Source organism: Acromyrmex echinatior, chromosome 4 (genome assembly GCF_024713525.1).
Source record: "Acromyrmex echinatior isolate Ae372 chromosome 4, ASM2471352v2, whole genome shotgun sequence".
NCBI lineage: Eukaryota > Metazoa > Arthropoda > Insecta > Hymenoptera > Formicidae > Acromyrmex > Acromyrmex echinatior.
In genome coordinates, this window is record NC_141855.1 from 7,784,178 (window position 1) to 7,810,355 (window position 26,178).

At 26.9% G+C, this 26,178-nt stretch overlaps 1 protein-coding gene across 2 annotated transcripts; it reads left to right on the forward strand.

Moving 5' to 3' along the window:
- Positions 1–10,307: 10,307 nt before the first annotated feature.
- Positions 10,308–26,168, forward strand: mtg (mind the gap). Of its 2 annotated transcripts, XM_011066791.2 has the most exons (8): positions 10,308–10,568; positions 18,377–18,511; positions 20,968–21,086; positions 22,406–22,831; positions 23,961–24,215; positions 24,617–24,936; positions 25,366–25,546; positions 25,656–26,168. In XM_011066791.2, the coding sequence occupies exons 1-8, from the start codon at positions 10,529–10,531 to the stop codon at positions 25,914–25,916; spliced, it is 1,737 nt and encodes a 578-aa protein (XP_011065093.1). In that variant the 5' UTR covers positions 10,308–10,528; the 3' UTR covers positions 25,917–26,168. The 2 variants fall into 2 exon arrangements, with proteins under 2 accessions (XP_011065093.1, XP_011065094.1); XM_011066792.2 differs by lacking the exon at positions 18,377–18,511.
- Positions 26,169–26,178: the final 10 nt, after the last annotated feature.

Sequence of the window (26,178 nt, forward strand, 5' to 3'; positions counted from 1 at the left end):
TTTCGCAAAATATATGTTAAATAGTCCAACAAATATAAACACATAAAAATCGCAAGTTAACTGAATATAATTATAGATCTGTTTTTTATTGCTGCACTTTCTGAATTAGTACACACAGTGCAATAAGTTGAAATAAAATAAGTATACAAGTATAAGTTTGTTTCACTTTAACTTATTGCACCAATTCAGAGTACAGCAATAAAAAATAGACCTTATGTTTTTTTTCTTTTAGTAAATCTCTAAATTTTCTTTTCCTTGATTTTTTAATACTTTTTTTCAGTTACATTCGACAAATAAATATATTTTTTGATTTGTACTTTTAAAACGCTATATGGAAAAATATTTAGAAAATTGATCCAATTCTTATTTATAAGTTTAAAGTTCTCTCTCTCTCTCTCTCTCTCCCTCTCTCTCTCTCTCCCTCTCTCTCTCTCTCTCTCTCTCTGTCTCTTTCTCTTTCTCTTTGTCTTTCTCCTTTGTCTCTGCTTTTGTCATTTAGCTCTTTTTTCTATACCAAAAAAGTCCAAAAAATTCTACCTGCGTGATTACTTATACTCTATTCTTAGAATATGTGTTGCCTTTTTACTATTGTATAATTTGGTTAATCTTGCGAACTTTAATAAAGTTTAAAAATATATTTTACAAATATAAACAATTTATTAAATTTTAGAAGACTTTATCTCTTTAAAATAGGCAAACTCTTTACGCGCGCGCGCGTAGAGAATAGAACAATTATTAATAGCTATTAAAGCGATAATTTTCATCTTGATTTACTAATAAATTTTAATTAATTTAAATCACAACTGTACTTATAAGAGTTATGAATATTGATTTGAATATTCTTGAATGATAATTACACAGATAAAATTAAACCAATGCAAATTCAATAATTATATAATCCAAAGACAAAACAAAGAGAATTTTATTACTTTAAAGAGTACACATCGATTTCTATTTATAAAATAAGTATTTTATAAATAGAAATCGATGTATTTTACTTATAAGCATCTAAAAATTTCTAAAAATTATTAAACTTTTTATAATATATAAAAGTGCAATGTAAATTGTTTTTTATTATATATATTTTACAACTTTTTATTTATTTATTTGTTTTTACACAAAAAGTATTATTTTTCTTAATCACACCAGTCTGTTTAATTTTATAAGTTTTGTAATTTTTCATTATTATATTATTTATTATTATATTACTTAAATTTACGAGATTATTAAGAATATATTGATTTTCATATATTTTCGAGACATAGGTCATTATGCTATCTCTATACTATTCACAGAGTAATTACAGACTAAAAATAGGTATGCACATTACACAAGATTTTACAGCTTATACATGTAAAATAACATGCAGTATAAATAATATTACTTATATAAAATTTTTGTTGATCAGTTTGTCGATGCTGTCATAAAGATTTTAAGCCTTCTTCAGCTATAATAAATAATTTTTTTATATAAGGATGATTTTTCTTATTATATCACAATTTCTCAATATAATAAAAGAGACAGAAAATAAGACATACTACGAGATTAGAATAAACCTAAATAAAAAGTTCTGAAGTAAGATTTTTATTAAAAATTGTGCAGTAAATACAATTATTAAATTTTACAGAAAGTAATAAGGTAATAAAAGAAATTAATATAAAATCATAAAAATAATATAAAAAAATATAAACATTGTTAAATGTAAAAATATTCTTATAAACTGTAATTTTTTTATTGCAATGCAACTCTTTTCTTATACAATTGTTAACAATTTGTTGACGCACGTGTCGATAGTGTGAACAAATCATCTGTATTCTCGTGAATTAAGATGTGCTGCTTAAAACGAAGGTTTATCTTTACATGGTAAGCTATAAACATACAATAGTCGATATCGAAGCTAACAAGGAAATTAATTTAAATAATGTAGTTGCAATCAACGCCGTTCTTGCATAACAATTACTTAAATTGTAATGCACAAGACAACTTTATGATCCGGCAAAGTCATTTTTGTTTTCTCATTGTAATGTAGCAGATCCAAAATTAAATGTTATTGTCGTTATTGAATTAATTATTAATGCAAAAAGAGAATTCTACTAATTTATATTTCTTATATAAAGCAAAATTATAATATTAAAATTACAATTATATAAAATAATATACAATAAATTTTTTGTAATAAATTTATGTGTACTCTATATATTTTGACGATTATTGAAGGATCTCTTAAAGAGTTAAAAAAATTGATTTTTTGTATTTTTAAAAGTATGTAATATCTGGAAAAAAATGTTATTCTAAGATTAAAAACTTTGCAAAAATAACAGAATTATATAAAATATAAAATAAAACTAACTACTAATAGATCTAAAAATAAAGCTGCCTAGAGTTGGTTTAGATGTAAATGAATATTTCCATTATTTTTCTGATAAGAAAGGAACAAAACAATAGAAAGGTACAGGCATGTTGTACAAGCACACATAAACACACATTATTGTAAATACTCCTTTGTTTTTATAAAAATTTGAAAGTGAAATTTAATAGTTAATTTAATAGTCAAAGATTTGTGTTTAAATGGTTTTCTAATCGTGAACTAAAATATGTGAAAATCGTAATACTGAATATAATTATTTAAAAAAAAAGCAAAGGCACTTCTAATATTTCTTAACAATGTGAATAAATCGAGACAAAAAAAACTTGAAAAGCATTTAATTAATACATTAAAGAAGAGAATTTTTTTATTAGTTAATGGAGATATAAAGGAATTTGGATATATAAAGGAATTTGATGATTTTTTCTTAATGCCAGAATGTAGAAAGATTACATATAAAATCGATTACATAATCATAACAATTGTATGAATTAATGTAAAACAAAAAATAATGTTTAAAATATAAAATATCATTTAATTTAATTATAAAAATAAAAAATTAATTAATTTGTTAAAAGAATAAGTGTCTATATAATATTTATAACATTATAATATATTTAATATCATTTGTTACCTCTACAATAATGTTAAATAAATATTATTATAATAAAGTATAATGCGCTTAGAGCATAATTATAAATTTGCTACAAGCCTTATAAACGTATATCGTGTATATTTATGCCAGATGCATACATATTTAATTAAAAAAACGTGTATATATATATATATATAAGTCCAATTCAATTATTCATCATTACTAATTATCAAAACGAACTTAAAGTATATTTTTAGCATTTAGAATGTGAATATTATAATATAGTAAAATAAATAACAAGAATTTGCAGCTATATATATCATATAATGATTGTAACGTAAAAGATTTAATAATAATCATCGCGCAAATTTAAATAAGGATTGCTCTTAATAACAATATTAATATAGTCATTGTGTTGTCGTTACAATGTGTGCACTTTCGACAATGCGTTAAACAAGTTTTTCATATAGGTATGCGCGATCCAGTGTGTGTTAGGGAATAGAGTAATTTATATACAAAGACTGATTGTGAGTTCGATTTAAACCCTTATATATTCTGTCTTCATTATTCATTGGACATAAAACAAAGATAAAATCTAAATCGAACGCGGCCAAAATGTATTATAAACGTCGAAATTTGGAAAAAATTATGTGGACAGACAAAACAAATACTCTAAATGAGTAAAAAAGATTAATATAAATTACAAAATTTGTGCAATCTCAAAAATTATAAATTTTTAATAACTATATAGAATCTTAAATTGAGGATTTTTTTTTTCTTAAAACTTCTTTGATGTTTTCTTAATATTTTCTTCAATATATATCCGTGAGATTGCTATGGAACAATAGAACGTGGCATATAAAAGAAAGATAGCGCTCATTTTTTTAGAATTCATTGGTTACGGGTAGAAGAAATCATGTGAAAGGTAAAATTTTACTTACTTGTTATGAATCTCGTAAAAATCTTAATACTAATTAGCTGAATTACAACAGTTTCTAATAGAACTTTTCTATTAATAATGAATTGATTTAAATAATTAATAAACGATTAAATAATGAATAAAAAAATTGAATAATAAATGAAATAATATAATTAAATAATAAATACGTAATGAATAAAATATTTTTTATTAATAATACATTTGCTTTGATTTTTATGATATAGAAGTCTATTTTTACAATAATTGAAAAAAATTTATATATACAATATATCGAAATAATGTCGTACTATTCTTTTTTACCCACAAATGGATTATTATCATCTATAGACAGTGTTGAAAAGATCGATATTTATATGATAGATAGCATCAAAAATTAAAAAATGATTTTGAAAATTTTCAAGACATTATAGCACCGGCAACTAATTTTCTTGCTTAATTTCGTTAATGCCACATGAAAGTATCGTCACACGAGTTTGAATAATCATTTAATGTATTTTTACCTATTACGCACGAATTCGTTGATAAATGCTGGCTATCAGATCACAATTTTAAGAAAAATGTCAAAGAAAAATATGACATATAGAAGTTACAACATAAAACAAAAATTTAGCATACTTTCAAATGAAAAGTATATAGTTAGAAAATTTCTGTTAAAGGAATGCATGTTTCTTATGGATTTTGGTTTTCGGTCAAATCTCATATTTTAGGACATATTTTTGGTTTTCGGTCAAATCTCATATTTTAGCAACACAGATGTTATGTAAAAAGTTAGCACAAAAAATATAACACTGGAATAATTTAGAAGCAAATTATCGAAACACATATTTCTTTAATTAACATTTATAACATATTAAATTAACATATACATTTTATTCATTTATTCGAGAATTACGTTTGAAAATATATTATTTCTATGTTACTTGTTTACTCACTTATAAATTATATTATTTTAACAATAAGAATAAATATTAATTTAACATAAAATATTTTAATATAACACAAAATCACATTTTTAAATCAATCTTTGGATATATTTAAAATCAACATGAAAATTTTAACAAGAATCGATTTTAACACATACAAAATGTTTTAATTGCGTAAGCAAATGTGATTTGAGTACGCAAAGATTTTGTTTAATATCTGAGCTTTTTTATTTTAAGTTTATTTTATACTGTAATTTTTTAAAAGCGTTTTTAAAAATTAAATTTGTCAATAATACTTGATTAATTAGATTATATCTATTTTTAAATTATTAATTTTTTATTTAATGTTGTGCGCATTTTTGGATGCGTTTTATATATTAGGTGTTGGAATTAATTCGTAGCGTTTTTTAATGAAAGAATGTTATTTATTTCACATGAGCATTAAAAAATACATTAATGAAAGTACTTCCCATCACTTGTAAAACGCTACGAATTAATTCCAACACCTAATATTTTCTGACATACATTTTTATTTTTGTAAGGTCTTTTTAATGAAATACCATTATCTATAAATGTTAATTTTAATTGAGTGTAATGTTTTACTTATAATTGGATTCAAATACAAATTATAATTGGATTCTATATTTCTGTAACATACAATTAAAGAAAAGTGTAATTAATTTAAAAATAATACAATACAAATAATTTTTGACTGAACTGGTTTTCAATTTTAACTCTGATCGCATTTACTTCTTGTGAATTAATTTGGCTCATTGTTTCAACTACTGATTTATATTCTTGTTAACATTCACATTTGAGAATGTGTGCTGATACATTTTTATTGAATGATTCAACATGTTTAAATAATTTTATCATTATGGACTAATTGCTGATATAATGGAAGAATGTAACTGAGAATATTACAAGACTGAAAGCATTATATGATTGCGACAGAAGATAGATATACTATGTGTGCATGTACTGTATTTATAATAGAAAGAAATATCAAAATTAAGAGTCTTCACTTGGTTCTCTAAGTCCTGCATTACAATATCGGCTAATATTGGAGATATTGGGGAACTCATAGATGTACCGAATTTCTGTTTGTAAATCTGATTATCAAAGATAAGAAGAACATTAAATTAAAAACAAAATCTATTGCTTTGAAGAATTCGTTCTTTGGTATGTTACATTTTTTAGAGATAAAGTCCCATCTACTTTTAATACTTCTCAAAGTTAAATCTATGAGAATGTTCGTAAACAGAGAAACAATATCTATGATATTAAAATAATATCTTCATTTAACTTTTTATTAATAAGCTTGTTCACAATGTCAAAGCTATTTTTAACATAGTTTGGAGGAGTAGGGATTTTTGTCAATTATTTTATGTAGAAACGTAATTTACGTATTAAAGTATTAAAGTAACTATACACTGAAATGTCGACATATAATACACTGCTAATGAAACTGCTAATGAATGCTTATTATATAATTCGGATCCAAGCTGTCGATTGAGATTATATTCAGAATTCGATCGGTCCTGTCTTTATTAAAAAACCGATAATTTCGGATGCTCGTAATTCGCTGATTCGCATAAGAGACACGGGGTGGTCTCGCGCTGCACGCCCACTTGACACGAACCTCTTGATATTTCAAGTTTTTTTCATCTGATTTCTTTTACATTTTTTCCAACTGTCAATGAATTCTCGATATTCTATGATTTATTCAAAAATACATCATCTTCCAAATAATCCAAATATTCGATTGAACACTTGGAATTTGAAAAGCTTTTGCTTGAAGAATTCTGATTTCGTTTTCGGCAAAAGTAACATTTGATAATGGATTTTTTGTTGTAAAATCTTCCTTTTTAAACTCTTGTATTGATGAGCTTATAAAATTTAGTTCATAAAATGTTGGAAGAAGTTATTTAAATTCTTCCGACTTGATTTTCTTTATATTTTCTCCAACTTTCGTGAAATTCTCGGTAATCTGTAATTTATTTAATACATAATTCTTTAAGTTTTTGTTTAAAAAACTACCTTTGTAATTATTATTTGATAACATCTGTTTAATAAAAAATAATTTTTTTCATAAAAACAAGTCAACTGTTTCCTGTAATTTATTGGGCATAATCTTGCTCATTAAATACAGTAAGTTAAGTAAGAGCGTGGTCGACCAGCGTGATGTTGCACCATTTCATGTTATTAGCCTTGAGATAAGTTCGAATAGTTCGAATAGTTTCGTACGATATATCTAAACCTTTCTGCTTCAATTTTGCTTGTCCTTGACGCAGTGTAAGTCAGGAAAGTCATTTCATGAAAACAGATTCACTATTTTTTTATCGTCTTTTTTATCCACTTTGCATATCAAGCCACGTTCCGGTAAATCATCGACATTTTTTGCCACATTATATCGCTGCACCCACTTCTGTACGAATGATTTCGACTTTTTTATATATTTAGCAATCGCTAATTGTGACATTTTTGGATGAGTGCAGAGGAACACAGCTTCATAGCGTGATGCGTATTTGGTACTCATGGCTCTTAATGTGATTCTCTTAAGAAAGTTCAATGACAACTGAATCTTCCTTGATAGTGCATCAAGGACAAAGGTGTCTTCTATGGATTCATGATAGATTTAGGGCGATATCTTTTATTAGCTTTGAGTAAGGCCGACCACGAACTTGACTTACTATAGCTACATCACGTGACGATTTGGAAAATATATATTTTTAGCAGTAAGAAATTGATTAATTTCAGTTGAAGGAGGATAATTGACTACGATTTATCCATTTCTTACTTCAGGCTTAGAAATCTATTGTAGATTCGGGCGAAAAGTCATGGTCATAGAAAAAACTTAAGACGTAAGACTTAAGCAATAAGCGAATCGACTAATCACAGTAGAGACCATAAGATAGTGAGCAATAACGATTCCAACATGTTGATTTCTTTGCTGCTTAAGTGTTACGTTATTAAATTAAATAAAATTTTTTTATGTGTGAAGATCTTTATATATTATTTTAACTATATATTTTATTTTAACTTTAATAAGAGATACGAAATGTAAAAAAAGATATTTGATAAGTGTCAACAGAAATCCGAAAATTTAAATGTCTATTGTCTCTTGTGTGGAAACTAACCCAATCGTGTGTATAAGTATTGTTGTATATATGCGTGTAAAGTATGTATGAGAGTCCATGTGCGTGTTTTCTTCTATAGCATCTTTTAATCTAAAGTGTCGTGATGATGTAATAATTGTTACGACACTTTAAATTTAAAGATGCGACAGTAAAACTTTTGTATAAAAATTGTGTACATACGCTTTTTTATTATATATGAAATATTTTTATTACATATTTTTAACATAATATTTATAATGGAGAATGATATTACTTGTATAGTGAGAATCATTAAAATAATTCAAATTTCGCAATATGATGCTCTATAAAATAACAAAGCATAGTTAAACCTTGACCCACTCTCGGTCTTTGCATGGTCAAGTGCGCTAGCTTTTAGAATCGAAACGATCGGATGAAAGTGCACGCTGTTTCTAACGAAACATACCTCTCTCTCGTTCTGAACGCAATCGTTGATTTGTAATTCACACCGGCCACAAACGATGTATTCAATTTTTTCATCAAGCTTCTTTTCTATTTCTTCTCCACTGAATGTATAGTGCAAATAGGAATATCAACGCAACAAAAAGATACTCTATACGAACTGTATGCAAGATCAGATAAATTTCGATAAAAGATTTGCTGGAAGATTTTAGAGTAAGATCCAATGTATGTTTTGATTTAATTTTTTTAACATTATTATTTTATAATTATTTTGTTTAATTATTGTCTCTTGAGTCAGCACATTTAAATCCTAGGCACTTCTTTGAAATGTAATAATTTTTATGTCATGTTACGAAAATAATATTATAAAATTGTATATATATAATTTAAACTATGTAAACATGAACTATATATACAGAATTCTTATTTGAAAATGTCTAAATATACTTAAGATTTAAAGAAATATTCTCGACACTTTTACAGTATAATAAATTCAGAATTATTGAATAAATTCTCTCTCTGTCTTTCTTTCTTTCTCTCTCTCGTTTAAATACTTAATTTAAATATTTTTTATCTTCTTCTAATTATAAAAATTCAGAAAAAATAAAAAGTTAAAAATAAACTGAAATTGATGTTAATCTATGTTGGTAGAAATAGACATCAGATGCAATTTACTTTTCAAAATAATAATTTTTTAAAATGTTTTTAAATTTTTTAATAAATACCCGGACAGTATAATCGATTTGGTCGTCTTTGTATGAACGCATGTCGGTCCCGTTATCGTTTCGTTCGAGTGGGTCACCGGCACCTTGCCAAGATTAACTCGCAACCGTGCATCGGACTTGTTCCGTGAGCGGACCGTTCTCAGTGAAAACATGGTGGGGCAGGCAGGGCCGGCTTGTTTTTGCAGTAAATTTTCTTTGATATTTAAAATTTGATCATTTAAATTGTCATTTTATTTTATTAAATTTTATAATTTTATGCATAATAATAATTAATTTAAAGAATTGATATTTTAAAATTAAATATAACATTTTTAAATATACTGAGATATTGTACTTTAAAAAAAAAGATATAATTAAATAATAAGTAAAATAAAAAATTAGAAAAAGCAAGCATAAAGTGAATTCCCGGGAAAAAATGTTTTATATATAATTATGTATAACTATATAAAATTATATAAAATTATATATATAATATATATATATATATATAATTGATATATTTTATATACAATTATATATAATTATGATATAACAAAATATATATGTAACATTTTTTTCCGTTTAAGAAAAATTTATTCTTTTATTTGTCAATATCTTATGTCATAAAGAGAATAGTTACATTTAAATACTAAATAGTTTCTCATAAAGTGCTATTCAATTCTTTTAAACATTGCAAAATATTTCTCTCTGAACGACGTTTTATATATCATAATAAAAAAATTCTTGAAAGCCAATTTAAATTAAAAATAAATTATATATATTGTTTCCTAAAATATTAAATTTACAAATGTAATATGTGACTTCAAAATAAAATAAAATTTTAATCTGAAGTCAAAATATTAAATGTAATTTAAAAAACTCGTAAAATAAGTAACAAGCAAAAAATAAATATTAGAGTGAAAAATTAATTTTTAGAGTAAGTTATATATATTAGAGTTAGTTATATATATGCTTTATTACTATAAACTTAAATAAATCTTCTTTAAATAAACTAATCTTAACTAATCTTCATGTTTAAGAAATGTATATATTAATAATACGGAATTTCGGTCTTAAAATATTGTATTGGATGGGATGTCCTCCTTGTATGGAAGGGGATCAGAGAATGTAAAGTCTTGGTCGTCCCTGGATGTCAGATGAAGTTTGAAAGTGCCCCGCGTGCTCGCCTTTGTCGAACATGTCCATATACTATTAGTATCCGCGAGATCGAGTAGCTTGTCGCACGTTTTTCATCGGTGACTGTCGATCATTTGCAGTAAGATTTCGATCAGCCTGCAAGCAAGTTTTCTCCGCGAAATCTTTGCGCTTTCTCGCGCTTGTTTTTATCTCTCAATCCTGACGATCCTCAGGATCGTCTCGTGAGAGTCGACGATTCTTTGAGATTCTTAGAATAGTGATAATTAAAACTGGATCGGCGAAAATGAAGATCGCTACTACATTATTCCTCTTCGTGGTCGTCGGTAAGTATTGGAACAAAAATTTGTAGTGTTACGCACTTTAAAACTCAAGCAACAGTAATTTTGTTAAAAATAAACAAAATTTAAGACAACTGTTAAAGTTCAAAATCTCTACTTTGAGATATTACTATATTTTTTAAGTTTCCAGAAATTTAGTAATTGTTATATATAGAAAATTACGAGCGGGACAAAATTACTTTTTCTTGCAAAAATTTTCAATTTTCTAATGTGAAAATTTAAAGTTTCTCCTACAAAATTGTTTTTAAAAATGTTTTCTAAGATTTTTTATTACTGAGTCAATCGCGGATTAATAAAAGGAGAATTTTAATTTTGCACAACTTTGTTAAAAATTGCCACAAAACATATTTTTCAAAAAAACATATTTTTTAAGCTAAAAGTTTACTCTATCAAATGATATAATTGTCCAATTTTTTTACAAATATTTTTTAAAAACGTGTGCAAGCATGATACAAGTTAGCGCTACGAGCTTTTGTTCCAACCCAAAGTTTGTTTCTTCTTTGAAATAACGGAAATAACGTGGCTAATGATTTAATTTTTTTTTTGTTTGTTTCGTAAAAAATATATACTTCACTTTTATGGAAAATAAATCTAAGAAAGTAATGTTTATAAACCTTTATCAAATTACTAGTGCATTTTAAGAATCGATTTTTAGCGATGCACAAATTTATTTACTCGTTCTTACATTGAAATAGTTAAATTAATATATTATTATTTAACTAAATTTTTTAATTAATTTAATATTTAAATACTTATTAAAATAAATCAAAAAATCATTCAGCCACGCTACTTCTTTTGTATAAGATGTTTAAATGCAGAACTGACAGTAACTGTCAATGTACAAGTACATCCAGTTACTTTATTATTCTTGCTACATTGATATCTTCAATTAATATGTTATTTCTATTACAGTTTTGGGAAATATTTGTATTTATCGAGCAATTGTGCATTAATAAAATTAATATAAACAATTTATATTGTTATATCAAATAAATCCAGAGTTTGAGATATACATCTATACCATCAATATTGCAACATAAGATTTGGTTCTAAAGTCATAATAGAATAATTAAATGCATTAATCGTTCGATGCATACAAATATAAATCTTCATTAAATATTTTATTTATTTTGTAAACATCGGTTTTCAAATTTTCCTATACACAATCGTGTCTTAATAATAAATTTCTATACTAAATAATTAATTATATTAATTCTTTGTTAATCAGGAAGTCTTTAATCAAACTTTATATAATTTAAATTTATAATTTTTGATAATTTATTTTATAATTTAAAAAAAAAATCAAAGAATGTACTAAATTATTAAAAATAAATCAATATTATATACTAAAATAATTGTCATTGATTATTTATTGTTTATTGATATTATTAGAGCTGAATTTTAATATTTATTTAACGCAATATTCAAACTTGTTATGAAATTTAAATCAACGATTTGCAGTAGAGTCGAATTTGAAAGCCGATCGCAAAAACTGTCAGCGTTTTTACGTGGGCGATTTCATTAGTTGGGCCTCTCTCTTATTTTTATTGCGCCTTGTATGAATTGCATAATTTTATTCTGTGCTATCGACTTCAACGTCTGTAAATTATTCTTAACTTGTCTCACGCTGTAAATCGATCAATTAATCAGCGTACTTCTTCCTTATTATACTAATAGTCTTGTTTTCCTCTAGCGAAGAAATTCCTCCCTAAAGTGCATCTGACTGTATATATGGGTATTTGTGTGATATTACATTTTAAGTAGACATTATATGTTCCGCGGAAAATTCACAGCATATTACTTATATACGTGAATTGTGCAAAAATATAATTTTCCGTAATTTCACGCTACTATTTGTAATGATCTGAGCGTGACTGCGATGATTACGCATTGTGAAAAGCAGCCTTCTTGCGGGTCGATGCAGTAGTACGTTGCACTCGACACATCATTATGTGTCATGATGCGTCAGAATCGGTGGAAATCTGTTAAAGATTTTACCCTAAGATTTTTACATAAAAATTTTTAATATTCTTGTAAAAATATTTTGTAATCAAAATTATCTTTCTAAAGATAAATAAATAAAAATCTTTTATATATGTATAAAAAATATATAAATATCTAATATCTTTCTTATGATAAATAGTCCTAGTACATTTGTACTTCAATATCTTTACAACAAATAAACATATATAAAATAAGCATGTAAAATAGTTCAGTATGTAAAAAGTGTATTTTTTTATATATATATATGTATCAAAGACAATATTCTTTTTGTTAATGTTACACGCAAACATTGCAAATTATTCATCCATCTTTGCTGTATAACAGAAAGGAAGTTATTGAAACTAGTCGGTGTACATATCGTATATCTAATATATGTGTACATAATGTGTAAATAAAAATTATGAAATGGTATTAGCCATGACTTTCGCTAAGTTAACTAATTTATTGTTTTATATATACTCAAATAGACTGAATAACACTTTGAAAAAATAAAGTCTGTTTTGCAGCTTATTATTTTATTGAAATAAACATATACGTTGTAATTTAAAAACTTTTAATAAAAAAGTGTTTATTATTAATGATAATATTTAGAATAAGATATATGTATATAAATAAGAAAACAAAATTTGATCTAAAAGATTACGAAATTTATTAATTTGTTTCTGTTACTTTTTGTTTCCGATTGTTATATGGACACACATGATTTTTTTTTTTTTTATTAAAATGTGTCAAAAAATTAAAATAATCTTATCATTAATAAATTTTTTTTCAATAATTAAGGAAGCATTTAAATATTACATTATTTAATTTCCCGATGATATTATCGTAAAATTAAAAGTGTTTTCGAAATAGATTCATATAACAAAACATTTCTTACGCGATACGTTGCGCGCACTAGTAGTATACATAACGCGTAGGCGATCAAAAATTACCGCATTGAGAAAAGTACTGCCATTGATTTGTTCAGTGATGCAGGATAGAAAGTGCAAAAAGATTGGTATACGCACCGTGAAATGTAGAGTAGAAAAATAGAGCAGGATGTCGACGAAAGTACGTAATTTCGATCACTAGATCATTGAAAGTGATCTAGGAGAAAGGGATTGTAGTCAACTTCTTCAACTATAATTATGTATTATTTTTACATAAGTGAAGAAGAAGAGAATGAGTATTTGTCGAAATTTTTTGTGAAAACTTCAGGCAGATCTTTTTTTATACATGCTATAAACTTAATATGTCAATGGAAATAACACGTAATTAAAGATGCATGATAACTTTCTCCGCGAAAAAATAACTTTCGTACTTATGCTTGTAATATTATGAATTGAAGTGTAACTGCAAGTTTTCTAGGCTTATAGAATTTGGCGTTAAAGTGAAGTGTGTTTTTTCGGTGGTTAAGTTAAATTGAGGTCAATTACTCCTGCATTGACTAACTTCTTAACTGACCGCTGGGCCGTTTAGATATACTGCTAGTACTGAAAGTCTATAGTATACGTAATATGAATCATTTTTCAATACTTGCGGTGTATAGGCATATCAGAACACGGCCTGTTATATTGCAAATACACTGACAGAAATATGATTAAATTTATTTAATCTATTTAATTTTTATTTACTAAAACTATCATACATATTTTGTACTTCAAAAGTACAAAACGTTATTTATCTTAAAATATCGAGACTATTATAACTATAAGTATTCTTTATATGTGGATAATATTTATTTATTACATGTATGATATGTATTTCTTCAAACTCAATAAAGCGATACGTGACATGAAAACAGGAGAATGTACCGTTTTGAATGACTTTAAAATGACGACGTGCCTGCGATCAAAAATTAGGTTGCTCTGAAGAATGACCGGTTGCTTCTGCCAATAATCCTTTTACCGAGATACGCGGGATGCGTATTTGGGGAATCAGGCCAACCTGTTTACGTAAATGTCATCTGTGCGCATACTTTCTATTTAGTTACGTCCAACAATACTACTTTTATTAAGCTAACGTCAATCATTTATTAAATATTCATAATTGACAGACAACATTTTTCTTCAGTTATTATCTTATTATTTCAAATTGGATTACTTTATATAACTTTATACTTTATATAAAATATTTTGTACCTGATAATCTATAATAACAATATTTACATTTTATTTTAGATTACAAATTATTTTGTATCTTTATAACAATAACACCATAAGATATGAAAAATACATTACGGAGAGTAAAATGTGATCTACTTTCCTTCATTGAACGATTTTACCTTGATTGATGATCATGATTAATGATTTATGTAAAATTTAATAGATCATTAAATGTTTATTTTATCGTCAACAATTGTTAACTGCGAGAGGAGAGATTAGCGTAAATTTCTAAATACTATGTCGATATTTTTTTCTTTTTTTCTAGAATCGAAATTTGATTATAATGCAAAGTAAGATAATGAAATAATATTATCAAAGTGGCCAGCCGTCAAGGTGAAGGCCAATAGAAAAGTATTACATAATTTCGTCCGTATACCATTGTTATCGTTCGACGATGAGAATCCCGGTTAAGTGAAGAAAAGTGAATTTCACCATCGTTCGCAGAACCCTATATAACTCTTGAGAATCATATCATGACTCGGTTACATCAGGTATCTCTCAAAAGCGAAAAAGTGAAAGTATATATGTGCAAGATTTGTATCTAAATATCATATCCTCATTTTGGCAATTTACTACAAATAATTAATTATATTAAGAAATGGGTTTCTTTGATACAATCAATTTTGCTGAATTATTAATTATTTATTTTTATTGCAAGATAAATAATGTTGAATATTTTTTTATCAAATCTAGTTGTTATGTTACAATTGAATTGTACAATAGCATGTATATAACAATATTTTTTATTTTTTGTATTATTATATATCGGTGGACATAAATACAAATTAATAAACCTATATGTGCATTCAACTGCGAATGTCATTTCGAATATAACTAATGATTGGGGAGTATAGCATCTAATTTATCACAAATCATGGTGAAATTTCGCAGCTGTGATTTCTTTTTGCTTTTCACTATCATGAATGACACACACGCAATGTGTCATTACAAGTAGTGTTCTAAAAAATGGATTTACATCCATTTATCGAACTGGAACGTAAAATTTCTTTTCAAAGATAATTTCTCACATTACGAAACGTCTCGTTTCGACGACTTTCGTGCGTCACAGTACAGTACGCGATTGTATAATAAATTCGAAGTAAGACCACAGTACCAAACACAGTTCCGGTATCGCTTACAGCTGTATTTATATTTAATAAGGATGTTGATAAACAGATTACGAAATTATTAATCTGCCACGTTAATTATTAATTTAAGTTGTATACATTATAACAATTTATAAACTCTTCAATATTTATTTCAATAATTTCTTTCATAAAGTTTTGTTATTTCCCATTTGGTTGCTTCTAATTAAGAAAAAAAAATGTTGACTGTCGATTTTTTCCAGTCTGCGAATAATATTTCTTAAAAAAGAGAGTGACGATTATTATTTTTACAACGTTCTTTCTCTCACAATTAAATATTTGATGACGAAAATTTTTTCGTTCTATTTATTTGACAAAAAAATTTATTTAGATCACTCTTAATACTTCATCTAATTATTAAAATAAGTATTATATTCAATGATTGACTATTGTGTATGTATATATGTGCATCAATTCGGTGTCAATATGCTTTCTCTTTCTTGTTTCTTTTTAGAAATAATTTCACATATATCTTTGATATTCTCATTTTTATTATAGCTTCATTTCATAAGAATTACTTGTTTTTTTTTTACCAGTAATTATCTTAATTGGGATAAAGCTAAGGAACCTCTTTAAGATGTTGGATGGTTGGCACCATAGTTGATGCACTACTTGTATGGAATTATATTAATTCCGTTGTGAATGATTTGAAGTAAGTCGAAACGTGTAAGGACTTTATACGGACATTTTATACTTTTATATTAAAAATGGATTTTTAAACATTTCCATTATATACTTCCATTGTATACTTGCGCACCAAGTACCGCGCTGAATCCTACTTCCCCTTATATTCTAGTCTTGTTGAAAATTTTTTTGCTTGCGTTAAATGAACGTAATATTAACTTTCATTGAAATCGGAAATGATTTATAAATAATCGCAATATTAATATTTATATCCAAACATAGTAATGGTAAAAGTATTAGTCGAAAATTAGAAATTTGAGGAAAATTCTTACAATTTTGGTATTAAAAAGAGTAGTTTTGTACATTGAAACTATGCAACACATGGTGCCTGATCAATGCCAGTGTGTTTAGTCAGGTTTCAAGTGGGTCACTAGGCTGTGGCCCAATGGCACGGCTTCGACTTGGTAAATATTCCTTAAACAAATTCCAGAAATACCTTTCACGAAGTTTGAACTGATCATCCCGCAAACATTGCAATTCTTATAAAACCTACTTATTTGATATGAGAGATTATTTTAATATGTATAAATGAACGGTAATATATAATCGATGCATTATTGTACAGTCATTCTATATAATCATCATTACAATAAGCTTATATAGACAAGAAATATAGATTTGAATGAGAAGTTAATTATGTTCGAAGTTTGTAGTGATATCATCATTACATTCTATTAATAAAAAGGAATATATGTTCATATCATTAAAAATAGAAAACTGCTGCTATAAAATAAAGGTCGTTTTGATGAATAATTTAATGATATTTTGTCTATTGTCCCCAATGTCTAAGCAAAGAGAAAATACGTAGACATAAATCACTATTATTTTTTTTTTGTCGTAATAGTTATGGTTAGCGACAAGACTATTTCTCTTTAAAATAATCTTCGAGAAAGGAGGTAAAGAAAGTAAATATTTTCAGAATTACTTTCATTCATACAGCAAAGAATTAATATTTTTATCACTAAATATAAATAGTTAATGAATATAAATAATTATTTGAACAATTAAAAAATATTTTTAGGAATTGGCAGTTTCTAATACATTAAAGTATATTAAATATTATTTTATTATTCGCATATATAGCATTAATTTATTAATTTATTATAAATTTATTATTAAAAAATTATCTAATGAAGATAGCTGATTAAAGTTTCTTATTGAATACATTTTTTTAAGGATTACTATTAATATTAAGTATTAATTAATAATCTCTTTTTAATTCATTTATTATTTGATTGCCAAATTCTTTTTACTCAAAAATATGTCTTTTAAAAACATGACGTTAACAGACGATGAAGAATCAATAGCACAGAATACGCAAATTATTTACAAATATATGCCCTTATTTAGCATTTGTTTTTAACCAATATTTAAAATATTATTTTTTCTTATTATTTAATATATAAAAAATACATTTATATATTATTTAAATGTAATATCATTATATATATATATATATATATATATATATATATATATATATATATATTATTATTTTACTCGCGTACGCGCGCGCGCAGTACTCATAATTTATTTTATATCAATAAATGTAAATTCTTCTTTTATCTTTTGCTTAATTTAAATAATTAACAAAAGTTACATATTAAAATAAAAATTCGATAACTAAAAGTATGTAAATGCATGTAAAAGCTTGATAGGCATCATTAATATAACATGCAGCTTGAGACAATTGATACTTCAAGACTCATGAACTGTTCATTTTGGAGATAATGAACCATGCAGATCGTCATTTCGGATTCGATACATGGATCAGAAAAATGATCCATGGCTTTGTTTCTTCCGGTTTTGCTTGCAGGATGTACGTGGCGAGAGGCACTAGGCACATGTGTGTTTCAATCGGACTTCGGTTTTGTTCTAAACTGCGCTTTCAAAAAGTCCGGTCTCTTCCGGGTCAGAAATCTCGGAGGAGTAAAGGGTTACGTCGGCCTGGGTGAGTTAAATATGGGAGTGATCACGATCGTCAATTCAATTCAATACAATTCAATAATCATGTTTAGTGATAGATCAGTCTTCGATCTAGTTCGGTCGACTAATTTTATGTTGGAGATTGTAAAGAAACCAAACGACCTTGAGAAGATATAATTATCGCATTTATAACCGATTTAATCGAACAAATCTCGTTTAATCCGAATCTTAAATTTGTTTTAATAAAGTTGACAAAGCTCTTTAAATAAAATTATTTTCAAAGAATTTAACCTGTTAAGAAAAAATTAAATTTTATTATAAATACTGTTTTTTAATTATAAAATCTCTCTCTATTGTGTTACAGAGATAAATTATAAATATAGTAAATTATTTTATAAGTTTTAATTAAAATTATTATGTTTTAAATAAATTAATTTTAGCTTAAAGCATTAGTCCGTTTCTACAAAGTGTAAGTTTAATTATCATCTCAGAGAGTTTAACTAATTCTTCATCTTTTTCTAGTTACAGAATTAGAGAAGTGTGAAGAATGAATTGAACTGAGATTAAAATTAATGTACAATTGGTAGAAACGAGCATAAGTAATTTAATACATACATGTGTAATTAAATCCTATATGATTTAATTTAACTTAACGTGTAATTTAATATTAATGTATTTAATATTATCGTATCGCTAAATAATTAAAATGCTTTTGTTTTGACACATTTTTTTTGATTAAATAAATGATTTAAATAAAAAAACAAATTGCATTCAATCTTTTGATATATTGCGTAAATTGTTTAGTCAATTCATTTAACAACTGTTGCGAATTGTCAATATGATCGTTTTGTTGTTGAACAGAAATTACGATAAAAATTTCTCAAGAATGAATTAAGATTCATATCACTTGATAATGAGTTAAATAAACGTTTGTATGTAAAACAAACTTTGCTCAGAAATACGCATCTTTTACAGCTTGTAAAACATTCTTTGTGCGTAGTAAATGCAAATGTATCCAGTAATTTCTAATTATATGTGCTTTAACCATTTCTTTTTGTTAGTTTAAGAACTATGTTTCTACAGATTTATGTTTATATTAGATATTTATTGCGTATACATTCTCTTTAAACAAATGAGAAATAAGGCGACTTGAGTATTACAAAATTTTAGCCTACGCTTTATTTGCATATGTATTGATAGACGCGACAGTGACATTTGCGGTGTCACTGCCGGATAATGCATCCAATCGCGTGCGATTATTACATAAAGTTCCTTTTGGAGAGGATATGACATTTAAGTAATATAAAAATTGTGATGTCATAATTTGATAGCAAGTCAAAGCAATTATTAAATCGAATATCTACAATCTTATTTATAATTTTCTACTTTCTATATTTATTACTTTTTGTATTATTTGACATAGTAAAATATTCAGTTTTACTTCATTGTTTTTTGTATTAATTTGTATCATTAATTATCGAAGACACCTTACGATTTAATTCCTTACCATGTAATTAATTTAAATTAATTTAATCTTAATAAGTTATTCGCAAAGAATACTGACATATAAATTAATACTGCTTTAATATCGCAAATTGCAACAGCGTTATTTTTAACAGGATATTATTATTATGAAATAAGTATGATTTACATATGTAGATATAATACGTAATAGCTTAACCTGAATGCAACTCGTCACATTGGATGCTGCCCTTCGACCGATGTCGTGATTTCGCGTTTCTAAAGACGCACTTATATATCGATGATTTATTCATCGCCTTAACCTGGTCAGTTATGAACTGAATATTCATCATACATCTTCGTAAAAGAAGACCTTTTCATGACAAAGACATAATTTTTATTTAATTTATGCAACTGAGGATCAAATGTCGACAATAAAAAATGAGCGGTTATAAATGTTAAAATGACGCAACTTCTTTTTGCACAATATCTACCGAGTTCAGAAGCCGTCAACTTACTAACATTTCATTTCAGTAATTATACACATGCTAGTATTGGTTGACATAGATTGTATTGTGGTGTAAATGAAGATACAAAAGTAGAGAGATTTCGAAAAAGAACCTATAGTGTATAATATACAAATTTCAATATAATAAAAATAAATACGTTGTAGAAAAAATGTATAAAACTTTGCCAAATTAGACATAATTATACGTAAATATAACCATAAAAATAAAATAATAGAAAGGGAAATTGGTGCATTAGAAATAGTTTTGAAAAATCTGCGATTTCTATACATATACTGACTGACTACTTGTATATCTATGCTTTATTATACGCGTCTCTATTTTCTTAACACATTTAGCAAGCTTTCTACAATGCTGTCTTCTCCCCTTTGTAAATAAAATAAATCGCCGTCTACTGCTCTTCCTTCTCACAATATTATTTTAAAAGATTTAAGTTTTTCAATTTCCACATGCTTCTAATTAATAAAATTAATTCAATTTTTCTTGTTTATAGGATTTTCCGTTGGAGACGAACTAGGCTTTAGCCAATCACTCTCCAATTTGGAAAGTGGAAAAAGAAGGAGCGTTCAAGCGAATAAAATTAATGGAGTTGCATTTACTCCTTTGAATGTAGTAAGTAAAAATTTCCAAAGGAATTCAATCCATTCAGTCCATGCTCGTTTAATTATGTAAGATATTCAGAACATCAATATACCAATTATACATAATCATAATGTATGTTATATAATAAGTATACATACATATGTGCATATATATAGATATCTATATGTATATATTACTTGTATATATGTACAGTATCTATACAACAAAAATATGTGATCGTTCAAGTGAATTGAAACGGGATGATTTTACTTTCGCTTATCATTTATTTCGCATTTATTTGTTGTATTTTCTACTTTCCTTTCTGCCCCGAAGCTCTTTGTACCAACACTAACCATAACACGATCGCTTACGTTATACTTTCGGACTGAACATCCTGTATGCCTATATGGTGATAAATGCATCAGAATATAAACGGTAACCACTCCAATCAACTCATGGAAAGTCCAATGCAGACGAGGATCAGCGTGAAAGCGTTCACTCGATCGTTATTCATGCTGGCGATATCCCCTTTGGAAATCCGCTTTGACCATTCTACAGTGTGCAATCTAATTGCATCTGCTCAGGATGCAGCCTCTTGATCTAGCCTTGCGGGATGTACGTAACGATCAATGATAATCATAAGATTACCCAGATAACGTTCAAGTACCCTAATAGTAGTATATTCTATAATATCATTACTAACTTTTCATTTCGCAGCCACTTTGCCAAAGAAGAGCTTATCTAGTACATCCGCCATTACTTCACAGCTGATATTTCGCTCAGAGAAATTTTAATCTTTATCGCAAAATTTTCGTTATATGGATGCAATCTAATTAAAAATTTTATAATCAAATACAATAATTACAATTTTTACATTAACTTTGTGATTGTATGCGAAATATAATATTTGTTGGCCAAATCCACTTTTACTGATTGTGTTTAACGTAAAGAGGATTATTGAAGTGACTATGATATATTGATGCTTTATTCACCTCAAAAGAAATATGTAGGTCGGAGATCGAACAAGATGAATCAATTTTTCTGTATCGCTACAAGAAAATCTAAATTACATGAACTGTATCGGCCTTGCCGCAACTGGTGCGTGAATGTCGCTCCGACGGCATTCACATCACATATACCATGAATTTATGTGAAGTATAAGTCTAGACTACGATTTTACTAACATTTCTTTAGGCAACGCACGAATGAATGTGCAACTTTCCACAAAGTAGTTTATATTTCAAAATACGCTTTAAATTAATAGAGTTAGCGTTTATAAAAATTAGGTTTAAGAGATGATATTAAAAAATTATTTCTTACTTCACATTAAACACATATTATTTTTATAGGCAAGTAATCGGGATGATATCCGTACAGGATCGGTAAATAATCGCCAAGTAGTACCACCCTTCAAGCCGTTGCCTATCGGAACAATCAGACCGATGTCCCAGCAACCTGAACGTCAAAAACTTGTAGTGAACGCAACAGCTCTTAAAACAGCACCCATGACACCAGCGATGCAGCAAGAAATACTACGCCAGCATCACCAACGAATTCACCAAGAAAATAAGATGAAGCAGCAGCAGAGAATACAACAGGAGGCATTGGCGATACAGATGTTAAAACAACAACGTCTGCAACAACAGGAAGCTATGCGACAACAACAAATACAGCAACAAAAGATGCAGCAACAGCAGAAACAACAGCAACAGCAAATGCTCGCACAACGACAGCAGATTATGGCGGTAGAAAACAAAAAGGATCAACTGGTTATGGTGATCAATTTTAATTTAATCTCAATGTATTTAATATTATTCTAATGTCAATTCAATTAATATTATTTTTAAAACTTTGAGCAATAATCCAAGTAGAAAAATATCTGGAAAAATCGACTAGCTAGTTTATATTTTTTTTTTAGTTTACTGGACAGTAATTATTTTAGTAATTGTAAAAAAATTGAGTAATTGGCCAAGAAATCTTGGTTAGGTAAAAAACTAGTCAGCTGCTAACTAAAAACTAGTCAGATCGAAAGTAATTCGTAAATAGATTTGTTCTCATTGCTTGCATTTTTTTATTCTTTGCTTTCTCTCTTTTCAACACTCTTTTCAACTAGAATTTATATTTATCTCGTTTCAAGTGCAAAATTTTTTATAGATTTTAAACAACAGTAAACTTAATAATTATATATGTATATAATAGCTAATTTTTACTTAATAAAACTTAAAATATCTTGATTATCATTTTTTGTTTACAAAAAAAAAGTGAATTAGATTAGACGGAACGTTTAAAATTATGGAATTCAAAAAATATTTAATATTATTTTTTAAAAATAAATAGGAATAAGAAAAGCTTAAATAATTGGAAAAATCAAAACATAATTTATTTATCTTTCATCATTTATAATATTACTATTTTCGAACATCTGATGAATACGTTAGTGGATAATATATGATAATCTGACATTGTTATAAAATATTGTTATTAATAAGATTTAAGACTTTAATATTATTATAAAAATAATTTAAGAATAAGTTTTATTTTTTGTTTTACGCGATAAATTTTGTTTTTAGTCCAACAAATTAGAAATTTGCTAGAAACTGCTGGTTAATACTGCTAAATTTACTATCTAGTTATTATTCAAACAAGCATACTGATAACATTATTACACCAACTTGCTAATAATAATCAAAATTTCTAGTCAATTACCTACTAATTTTTTATTTGTTTTCTTAGGATCCGTTATTATATTAAATATATGTATATATTTTTAGCTATATAAGTTTGATTATTCTAATAAAAAAACTCTTTGAGAATTAATACTTGATTAAATCTTGATAATAATAATACGTAGCACTTTGTATTTGTTCGTCTCTGTAATTTAAATAATTTTTTGGTTATCTATAGCCACAAATAATAGCGATGGCGGGAGCGATGCCACCAAAATTACCTATTATCGCCGCAATTCCATCAGTTAGTATGGTCGAAGCTGAGGCTCTTCCATCATCAAAAGTAACGGCTAATTCAATATCGTCAAACGCTGGCTTGCCACCTTTCATCGCGATGCCACAATCATCAGCAAAACTGTCAAACAGAATTAGTGGTAGCGGCACTCTGCTACAGGATTCGGATAACGAAGTATCAAAAGATGATTTCACACAGGTATAACTATATTCAATAACAATAACTTTATTAAAACTCTACATTATAAATATATACCATATTATTTAATATTTTTATCTTGTTTATTATTATAGTTATTGCAGCAGTTATTGAAATAAACTATGCGACAATTTTAAATTATGTATATCTTGTCGAAAACTTTGATCCTTATAAGTAAATAAAATGTTATATAATATATTTTAAGTCATATGTACAGGGTTGGCCATATTCGACGGAAAGACCTTGAACCCTATTAAATGATTTTTAAAATGAACAGCAAAAAATGTGTTTTTTTCCCATGATTGAAAAAAAACATCTTTCCGTCGAATATGGCCAACCCTGTATATCTGTAGACATACTTGAAGATTATGAGTTTAAATATTATTACTATTTTTATATAGCTACCTTTGCCGAGCGACGAGATGGCTGCTTCAGTGAACGAAATGACACTGCTCTCATTGCACCCTCTTTCTGCAACTGATACTAACCTTCAACAAAACGAGAAACGACAATCTGTACAACTACCCAGTTTACCTTCCTTGGCCCCCATCCAAGGAATGGAAACTTCATTAAAGGCTCTCGCAGAAGCAAGTAATATTACTTTAGAAGCTTTGGAAGCAGCAATTCTTCTGAGACAGCAACAACTTCTTAAAAAACAACAGGGACTCACTAGTACTACCAGTACCACCACCACAACATCCACACTTCCACCTCTTAAAAGGTAAATTATTTGTAATTAATACTTTCAATTTTCTTATTTAAGAAATCCTATAAACAAAAATGTAATTAATTTGAAAAAAATACAGGTTTTTATTTTATAAAAAATGAAATGTGTTTTGCGTATAAAGTATACAAAATGAACGATTTTGCTGGAAGAACAAAAGTTCTCTGGACACAGATCTGAAAATAATTTTGTTGGACCATCAAAATAACTTTATTGAACATTCGCTGGTTGTTAGAATATTAAAATTTTGTGCAGCATGATCGATATTTTTTAAATTTATTTATTTTAAATATAATTATTTTGACGGTCCAAAATTATTTTCAAATCTGTTCAATAAAATTTTAGATCTTTCAGCAGAATCATTTTTCCGTGTAAAAGACAATTGTATGGTCATTGAGAAGAAAACTTGAACTTTTCTATTTACAGTAAATATAATTCCGGAGTTACTAAAGTAATGAATGCACCGCGGGAATATTATCCTGTTGGTTACGACAAAAATTTTGACGATAATTTCGCAAGTCGCGTCGATCTGCCAGATACGAGTTTTTATTGTGGCGATCAAAAGCATTTCCCGGGTCTTTATGCCGACGAAGACTTGGGATGTATGGTGAGGCTTTTAAAAACTACATTATATTAAAAAAAGAACTTAATTAATTCTATTTAATACTTATTTCTGCTGTTTCGAAAATTCTTGAAATCAATTTGTGTGTGATTAGGTTTTCCACGTTTGCGCACTAACAGATGATGGTCTAATTATGAAGAGTTTCTTATGTCCAGAATCAACGTTATTCGATCAAACGATTTTAAAATGTAACTGGTGGTTCTATGTAGACTGTAAATCTTCAAAGAACTTGTACGACAGTAATATACCCATCAGCAAGAGCTATCAGCTGATGAAAGCCTTGGCATTCTTCTCAGCGTACAAAAATCACGATAACAGTACAAACAACGCAGAAGAAAGCGAAGATAATTCTTGAATCAGCAGCAAATTAATCAAAAATTTATAGAATTAATCAAAGATTTATAAGCTCAATATTCAATATCTGGAAATCGTCTTGTTTCCATGATACAACGTCTCATCTAGTTTACCTTTTTTATTTGTATATACATATAATTTATTTTGTTAATAGAAAATGTAGTAAATAGGTTTATATTTTAGAGAGAATGTAAATAGTACACGTTCCTCATTTATTGTTGAATAATAATATACAGTATGTTTTTGCATAAAATTTCTTCTAA

What these genes read in the sequence shown, in the direction of transcription:
- mtg (XM_011066791.2), top strand. Translation starts at nt 10,529, where the DNA reads ATGAAGATCGCTACTACATTATTCCTCTTCGTGGTCGTCG. An exon ending in CATTTACTCCTTTGAATGTA is followed by an intron (nt 21,087 to 22,405) that starts GTAAGTAAAAAT and finishes TTATTTTTATAG; the next exon opens with GCAAGTAATCGGGATGATAT. An exon ending in ACGAAGACTTGGGATGTATG is followed by an intron (nt 25,547 to 25,655) that starts GTGAGGCTTTTA and finishes GTGTGTGATTAG; the next exon opens with GTTTTCCACGTTTGCGCACT.